Below are 9,553 nucleotides of genomic sequence, written 5' to 3'. Positions count from 1 at the left end.
AGCCTGTTTGAAATAATAAATATTTTTGGAGTGCGACCCTAGGTAGAAAAGTAATTAAGATTGGAAGCAGCAGATCAGCCGTCAGTCTTAGGACAGCAGTGTTGAAATATTTGAGCCGATTGAGTCATTATCAAAATCACACAGCTTACCTCAAATTCCAAGTATATTTCCCTCTGCTTAAACTCATCAGACTCTTTTCCTTTAAGCTTTTTATCTGGAGGGCAGGTGCGATGCTCCACCAAATCTGTAGACATAGACTTGAATTTGGTTTCATGGGTCTTCACTTGTTCTTCCTAGAAGATGGAATGTCCATTTTATTTGTTCAGCTATCACTTTCCTACATCTTAAAAACTCTTTCTTGGAACAATTTAAGCAAAGCAATAAATATAGTCCTCTACTCTTTAGTACATCTTTGAGGTGAATCACTTGTTTAATTACCTCTTAACAGTAAAGTCCAGGAGAAAAAACTAATTATCGCACTTCCATCAATAGTCTACCAAACCCTAAACAACTATCTTAGCCAGAAGATGTTTATTGATTTGTTAAGTTTATAGGTGAGGGGTCTGTTGTGAAGACTTCTAGTTTGCCTATAGGCAAGTTCAGTCCAACAGTTACAACGAGTAGCATTTTTAAAACGTAAATTCTGTGTGTGTGCAGTCACATGGACAAGCGTAGTTTACCTGTGACAGTCTTGTGGTGGCACTGGGCAAAAGGGGACGACTGAACTTCTTGTGTGAGCCTATGGCAGCAGGGAAGGGAGGAGCAGAAAACATGGCAGCCACAACATTGATGCGCGTAATCCATGAGTGCATCTGCTCTGTATTCCTGAAAACAAACAAACAGAATTGTTTAACAAAGCAAGCACATTATGTAGCAGCATTCAGGTGCACAGTTTTAAAAAAAGTAGAAACACATATATCTGAAGTCAAACACCACAGTGTCTTTAACTACCTTGTCTGTCACTGCCTTCTACAACCTCTTCTACATCAACCCTCATTAGCAAATACATGATGGATTTTGGCCTTAATAATATTTCATTACTTTTGTGCCGTTATTACCCATTTCATAGATTGCTTTTTGATTAAATATTATTACCTGCCACTGTAAACCTCGAATAAAATATAAGTAAACAGAAAAAGTGACAACAACGAAATTTATGGAAAGACAATTACTCATAGCTCATAAGAAGGAGTAAAGTTCTGAAAATAAATGCCCACGAATGGTGGAACAATTTGACAGAAATCAGTAGGTCGCATGTCAACAGAAGGAAGTAAGTAAGTTGTGTCAGTCTCCTTAAAATAGAAGATGTGTGGCATAAGAATATTGTGTTTTGATGGGACATGTGCTTGGGAGCTGAATCCTAAGGTAGGATATTAGCAAGATAATCATGGATGGATTAAGAAAAGGTCAGTCTGATACAAAAGGTCATCCATGCATATCAAGACTGTGTATGCAATGTGGCCTTTCCTCCAGGCTTAGCCTCAAGCAGGTGAGTTATCTTACAGAGATACGACCGTAATGGACAAAAAATGGAAGCTATCTACGTGCAATGAGTTCACAGGCTTTCAACAAGCATTACGCCTTAATTCTGCTGTCATCACCACCGGTGATGAATAGATTAACATGTCCAAACTAGTGTTTAAACGTCTGAGCCATGACAAGGCATTCTCATAATTTTGAGACATGAAATCTCTATTCGTGTAAATGTTCTTATCTGTAAATTAGGGGGTTCTTGAAAGTTCAAGTTGTAAGCAGTGTTACATCTAGAAACACCATGCCAAATCAGAAACATGACCACACCTCAGTTCCAAATATGACATAAACTCATCATTACTGCCACAAGATCAGAGGTAATAATGCTATCAAAACAACTTTCATAGAGGCTGAAAAAAATGCTAAACTTGGATTGCTCTATTCGCATACTTAGTCGTAAACTAAACCCCTTGCAACATGGCCACATCATAAAACAAAGTGCATTGTGCAAATTATTCAAACTTAGCATTCTACTTCACAACATACTAACAGAAAAGATGAAATTGTAAATTGGTGTTCAGCTCACTGTTATCTATTAAAATATTAAGAACTTACTGAGCTTGAAAGAGAAAGACTCTCCAGTCTGCTGTCCTGAGGTAGAAAACATTTGGCCTTTTGCTGTAGTCTGAGGCTCTAGTGGCCAATGAATGATGAATACTGATGGCATTCTTCAAATCTTCTTCTGAGAGTGACTTCCCAGGCTTATATTCCTCCTAAAATCCAGATGGAGCACAATGAAATCACAGAACACAAGGAAGCAGCATAGAATGTTTGTATATTCAATTCTAACACTAGGCTGCATACACCAAATCCATGTGTATACCAAGGAGTGTACGTTACTCAGGGCCAGATGTACTAAGACTTTCTGTAGTCACAAAGGATCCGATCTTCAAAAATTGGACCGTTTGCTAGATAAAATGGCCTTTTGGTGTGCACCAAACACAGCTGGACTGGGAACGCAAACCAGTCCTGGCAATTGACTCGGACCTGGGGGGTGGGGGTGTGCTGGTGGAAACACTGCTGCTGCTATAATACTGCTGCTTTTGTTACAGGGGTCGGATATTGCAGCGCTGCTGCAAAAGCGTCCCCCAGTAACAATAACAGCCACCCACCGGTCCAAAACCGGCCCCCACACTTCCGGTGCATTGGGAAAAGGCCCAGTGCCCACTATGGCCATTCTGGCCCTGGTACCAAACACAAAGTGTGATTCAGTAACACTAATGATAAAAACACTGGTTGCAATTTTTGACAAGTGTGGTATTTGCAAACCGACCAATGTACTGATAGATTGGTTCACAAAATACCAAAATGCTATGGGTCACAATTTGATCTACCTCATGAATATAAATGAGGTAGATGCAAGTTGAGAACCACTACGATTCACTGCCATCAAAGGGATGGTGATCTGCAGGGTTCAGCAGTCCACCATGTCTTTGATTGCTTTTAAGTAAAGCAATAATTTGTTTTTAAATACATCTGGCTTTCCTTATAAGAACAAAGGATGCATTTAAAACAAAATAACAGGTATTCCAAACATTTTCAAGATTAGACAATGGTCCATGGGATCCCTGCATGCTCCTAAAAAATGTTTTTGTCAACATTCAAAAAGAGGAAGGGGAACCGCCATGAAAGGGCAGGCGGAAAGGGACATTGTGATCCCTACGGCGGTGACTGAGAAGGCGTCACCCGTATTGTAGGGCTCACTGATGGTCCGATGGGCTCCTTGAGCCCGTCAGAAGGTGTTGGACTGTCCCTCCCCTGCTGCCTCTGACCGCATGCATTGTAATGCATCGGTCGGACCGCATCAGATGAGCCATCGGATGGGGCCCAACCCCCATCAGAATGACCCCCTTAGAGTATCAATACACTTTGTTGCCATAACAGCAAGTTTGTCTTAATACAGATGTATCAAAATTGTACAGTCTTCAGTCTAGTGCACAACTTCCTGGTGATGTCACCTGAGAGAAAGAAAAGACGCTCTGCCAACTAGTCAGTCTTTTGGATTGTGGAAGTCTTTAATAATAGTTAGGTGAACTGTATGAGAACGTGTGGGCCCTGAAGACTAGCTACGATGTGGTCTCAGAAGACGAGGAGGCATAAAGGGGGGCGCAGGAGGGCTCAGTAGACTTTGTGATAAAGGTGGCGTGTCCTCAACCTGATATTTGTATCATGTGTTTGGGAACGGGAGATCGTCATGAAATCAGGAGCAGCCCGTGCAGGTAAGAGCAGTGGAGTGGAGATGGGGACCTCAAATTAAATATTTATTTTTCCCTTGTCGTCGTGTGTCGAGTCCGCCCCCAACCCACCCCTCCGCTCTTACCTGCATGGGTTGCTCCTGTATGAAATTAAGGTGGTGGCGGAGGGGATGGTACGTGCTGTAATGTCATTGCTTTCAAGTGTTATGTTCTTATGGAACTAATAAAGAGATTTAAATTTAAAAACAATAATAGTTGGGCGAAATTGTGTGTGTTGCCCTCAGCGGTCACAGAAAGAAAATCTCAAAATTAAGCAGCAAACACCTTATCATTGTCAAATCCAGGCTGACACATTTGCAGTCAAATAAAAAGAACTACTGGATGCCCATCAACCAAAATCTAATTAGTACAAAAATGGAACAATGTAGCTATCCGTGAAACACCCATTCACGTAATGGTAAAGCATGAAAAACATATGGCACATAATTGTTGAAGGGAACTGACTCAAAGCCCACTCTTTCTGTACTTATAGTACTTTTTTTACAGAACCGATGACATGCAGTAATCAAGACAGATAAAGCCACCAGTAGACAGATTAATAAATGGTTAAATCACTCTTGTGTGTCACTTTTGACATGCAGTAATCAAGACAGATAAAGCCACCAGTAGACAGATTAATAAATGGTTAAATCACTCTTGTGTGTCACTTATATTAACACGGGAGCAAAGTGACCTACTGTAAATATATCAGTCAGTCAAAGCTTTTATTTCGGTAAAATACCATAAAAAGACATAAATACATATATACATTTAAACATGATTAAATAACATTGTGTAGAGTGTAATCCATTAAAACATTAAAATAGTTTCATAAAACATACACAGTGAAAAACGTGATTTTTTCCACGAAAACAAATTATTAAAAATTGATCCAGGGCCAAAGATATACACGTTACACCTCAAAGTACTGTAATGGTAATATAGGTAATACTAAAATCAGGAGAGATGAGTGGCGGAAGACATAAATTTGGACCTTGTAAACCACATTGAGAGAAGAAATTTGGCCATTGCAAACACTATCAATGGAGTAGTATCATATTTCAAAATTCTAAACACCTCCTTATGGTCCCTGAGGCCCCTAGACTTGCATAACTGGACGATCCACTTTTTTCTTGCAATAATATATAGAGGGCAGAAGAGAACGACATGCAGCTCTGTTTCACAGGTAGCAGTACATAGAGGACACGAGCTAACGGGATCCGCAACGTTGGACCATCTGTGTGTGAGATCCCTCAGCGGTAGCGAGCCGTGTATGAACTGAATGTAGAGTTTCTTTGCCAAAGGTGGTTGGATAACGTCCAGGAAAACTTCAAACTGGGGACTAAACTTAGTATCCAGAAAAATGTCAGTAAGCCTACCCAGGGAGGAGTGGAATAGAATTCCCTTCCTATAAGATTTCAAGACCTCCCGCAGTGAATTCTTCGAGAGTGCACGGCAGGTCTCTTCCGGGGCGGACCATAGGTTCCCCATCCCAATTAAGTTGCAGAGGTTCTTTATGTAGGCAAGCCAAGGGATCTTATCCGATTTTCCCCTTGCCAATATATCACCAAGATCATACCTATAGCTTACCAACTCAGGCGTTGACCAAAGACGCCTCCAGAACTGGAGAGGACGGTTCAGGGCAATCTCTTCTATGGGAACCAGACCCAAATCCCATCTCAAAGGAGTTAATGGGGTGCTAACAGGTAGTTTCAGCAATCTCCTAATAAAGGAGTTCTCAATAGATGAGAGGGAAGCGGGGATGGAATATCCCCATAGTTCAGCGCCATAAAGCGCTCCTCCTCTGGCTTGAGATTTATAGATTTCCATAGGGGGGCCCAAGGGTTTAAAAGAGGTGTTATTAAACACCTTCAAGATACCCCCCACTGATTGGGCTAGTCTCAAATTTGCCTTCGCCAAATGGGACCCCCAATTCATTTTATCATTAAGGGTCACCCCCAAATACTCAAAAGTGGCAACCCTATCCAGCTCAACATCTCCCAGTTTAGGATGGGGGCAATTAAATGAATTAGAACCGAAAACCATAAATTTGGTTTTGGAAAGATTCAGTTCCAGATCCCTGATTTTACAAAAGGAGCAGAAGGCCTCTAATGTACGCTGAATGCCCATGTAAGATTGAGATAACAAGAGCGTGTCATCAGCGAACATTAGGGCCGGGACCTTACGCCCCGCCAGTACAGGGGAGTCCAGGTTAGCGGTGCGCAAAAGATACTCAATCAACCCATTGATGAAAAGGGAGAAAAGGGTGGGGGCCAGGACACAGCCCTGCCTCACACCCTTCTCAACCGGAAATGGCCCGGAGATTTCCCCACATCTCCCGTATCTCACCCTTGCATAGGTGCCTGAGTGGAGGCGTTTGAATAAGTGGCAAAGGTAGGGGGGAGCACCCATCTCTAGCAAAAGGGCCCATAGTTTTTCCCTTTGGACCGTATCAAAAGCGGACCGAAGGTCCACAAAAATCAAATACAAATTACCAGCACCCATGCTGACTGACTTCCAATAGATCAATAGTAATCTAAATAATTGATCGATAGTGGAAACCTTAGCACGGAACCCCGCCTGAAGGGAGGTTAGAATTTGTTGATCCTCCATCCAGGACTGCAATCTGGATAAGAGGACTCGGGCGAACAGCTTCTGTAAAACATCAATCAAGCTTATGGGGCGGTAATTGGCTGGATCCAACGGGGAAGATTTTTTATAAATGGGTATAATTTCTGCACCCAACCAGGTGTCCGGGATTCTGAGGCCCTGCAAAATGGCATTAAAATACACACAAATGTAAGGGGCCCAAATTTTTACATCACTTCTGTACAGGTCACCAGGGATCCTGTCAAGCCCCGGAGCTTTCCCTACTGATAGGGAGTTGAGGGCCAATTCTATTTCTAAAAGAGAAAAGGAACGACTCTCAAGTTCTTCCTGGCACAACCGGTCCGTTACAATATCAATCCGTGAGGTGCCTGGATCGGTGCCACCCGAGGAATTACTGACCGAAAAGAGGGGTTGGAAATGGGCAAGCCAAACCTCCTCGCTGAGATTGGGAATAATTGCAGGGCTACTGGCTACCGTGCCCGTTCGAACAATGTTCCAGAACGCCCTCGAGTCACGGTCTACTAAAGCTTGCAGTAAATTTTGCCACCTTAGATCCTCCCACTCGGCTTTTGCTTCCTTGATCAGATTTTTGTAGATGGCCCTCGCCGCCCGGATACTAGACAGGGTACCCTCTTTTACTTCTTTTATCAGGGCAGACTTAGCCCGCCTACAGGAACCATTAAACCAATGCTCGGGCCTAGGGGGCCTTGGTTTTGAGGCAGTAGGGCTATAGAAGAAGCCAGCCAGACTGCCAAGGAGATCCTCGTGAATGGTCTGGAGATCGAGGAGGCGGGACTGCGGGATATCCCCGGTGGGGCTGAAGAGGTGGGAGACTGCTTCCAAAGAGCAGGTCACACTGCTATATATATCAGCAAGCTTTAGGTCGTCAGACGCTACCCTTTCCCACCTAATCCGTCTACCACCTGCCACTAATACCAGATTCTCACTATATGATGGTGATTGGAGCTTAGAAAATCCACTGCCACCTATCTTGTTAACCAATTCCAGTGACAGTAGGTTGTGATCGCTATCGACCCGTGGAATAACAGAAAAGGCGGCCAGGTGGCCCCAAAATTCCACGTTCAACAGAACATAGTCGATAGTCGAACAGCTCCCGGATCTATTAAAGGTGAAAGACCCCGGCACGTCCGGGCAGAGTCTACCATTGCAGGCCCGCAAGGAGTGTGCAATGGTAAGCTTATTGATCTCAAGGGCTAGAGGGGAAAGGCGTTTGGCAGGATAGGAGATGAGGTCTGGGATTAGATAACTTTCATCCTCGTCGCAAGTGGGGGAGGGGATCCCAAGGAGGGGTTCGAAGTGGCAATTAAGATCTGCACCAATTAGTTTGTGGGACGCGGGTGGAAGAGAATGTAATACATCTTCCAGGGCGCCCAAAATCGTCAGACCCAACTGTACCGGCTGGGGGCGCAGGTAGACATTTATTACTACCAGCGAATAACTAGCGGGGAAAGTGAATAGCAGGCATAAAATGTCGGGGGACTTTGAATTTAGTATCTTTACTGAGCACCCCAGGTGTGTTGCAACCCATACTACTAACCCCCCCGAAGGTCTTCCTCTCGCCCCTTGCACTGCTGGGGCCGAAAACGATGCATAACCCACCCTCCATGGTATGGACCGTAGCCAAGTTTCTTGGAATATGCAGATGTCGTAATTGTCCATTAGCTCTCCCCACTCGGGGTCAGAGAGCTTGGACTCCAATCCGGCCACATTCCAAGACCCAACTAAAGGTCTTCGGATAGGTGTTCGGGGAGGGCTGTCAGCCAGAGGGGGGGAAGAGGGGGGGCTGTGGGAAACAGAATGCTCGAGGGGGTCCAACACGGGGCATCCCTCCATGGCGCTGGAGATCAAAAATGAGGGAGAAGGGGACCCAGGGCCACTCTCCGTGCCAAGAGCAGCCGAGGGAAGAGCCATCACCACACCAGAAACATCCCCATCCTGATTCCCCCCCAAAGGCATAAACCCTCCCTTACTAAGACTCAGGGGTGATGGTCAGTCCACAGCGTTGAGCACGCCGAAACGGTTTTCGACCGGAATATTAAAGTAAGAATTATGAGGGGCCTGATGGAAGTACGGTAAATCCACTGGATTCAGGATGTTGGAGATGGAATAAAAATACCCCAAATGCGATGTATCAATGGCTCCCCTTTTGTGGTGCCCACCCTGCTCCAGTATGTGTCCTACTACTCTAGGATCCCTGAAGTTAATCAGGACACAATCCCCACCAATGTCCTTTGAGCGGGTCCCCAGCCAGTTAACCCTCCGAACAAAGAGAATCTCCCCTCTCCCTGCTCCCTCCAATGGTCTATTTTTGGACAGCCAGTGGATGACTTTATTTTTCAATTCAAAGTAGGATTCCCCCCTTCCATTCATTAGCGGTGGTACTCCAGTGAGCACGATCACATAAGGTGCTGCCTCCGGGGGAAGCTGTACTAGAGGGAGGGAACCTTCCGGGCTCCGTAGTGCTCGGTTCCCCCCCCCAAGAGGGAGGGTCCTATCCCCGTCCGAACTCCGAAGAGCTAAATCCCTACAGCTGGAGAACTGCTCACGTGATGAAACAACAATAGGGGCTCGGGGCACAGTCGGGGGCATACGGGAACCAGCAGGGGGGGAAGGGGCAGTTGGGTGCACCGATGTAGGCTGGCCTGGATCCGTAGCTGAATGGTTCGGGGGTGAAAGTGTCTGGCTTAGGGGGGTAGGGTTGTTAAGCGTTACTTGAATACCGGCACCCTCCGTACTACCCATGTTGTGCTTTAGATCATGGTTTGACTGCTTCTTCCCGAAACCTTTGGTATTAACTAGAGATACCAACCTGTCGATTTTAGATGACAGGGTTTTTAAAAGGAGGTTTAGGGACTGATCTATATGTGACTGTAGGTCAGTTAATAAAGTAGTCACCCAGGTCGGAGGGATAGTGGTAGGAGGGTGATGGGTCGGGGCCGAGAGGGCAGGGCTGTCTGCAGGGGGGGCTGGAAAAAAGCTCCTTTTTCTGAGTTTCTGTTTTTTTTTTCTTGGCTTTACCTGCTTTGTGGGGGCCACAATAGAAACAAAGGAGGATGATGATGGCCCAGCTTCCTCTTGAACTGGCTCATCTATTTGTGCCTGAGCGCACGGTAATTGTGTAAACGAGGGCAACATGGAAGACATCGCATCAGGAT

The 9,553-nt window shown here is 45.0% G+C and overlaps 1 protein-coding gene across 1 annotated transcript in view; it reads right to left on the bottom strand.

Annotated features, from left to right (window-relative positions):
* The window catches only part of PSD (pleckstrin and Sec7 domain containing), an 809,922-nt gene that overhangs the window by 13,613 nt on the left and 786,756 nt on the right, over positions 1 to 9,553 (bottom strand). Inside the window, exons 14-16 of the mRNA XM_085603917.1 lie at positions 2,089 to 2,246; positions 681 to 825; positions 150 to 293 (exon numbers count right to left, since the gene is read on the bottom strand). Coding sequence (XP_085460043.1) covers positions 150 to 293; positions 681 to 825; positions 2,089 to 2,246 — 447 coding nt within the window. The remainder of the gene's footprint in view (positions 1 to 149; positions 294 to 680; positions 826 to 2,088; positions 2,247 to 9,553) is intronic.

Source organism: Triturus cristatus, chromosome 1_2 (genome assembly GCF_964204655.1).
Source record: "Triturus cristatus chromosome 1_2, aTriCri1.1, whole genome shotgun sequence".
NCBI classification, from domain to species: Eukaryota; Metazoa; Chordata; class Amphibia; order Caudata; family Salamandridae; genus Triturus; species Triturus cristatus.
The sequence above is the reverse complement of the archived record's forward strand: the minus strand, read 5'-3'. Positions and strand labels throughout refer to the sequence as shown.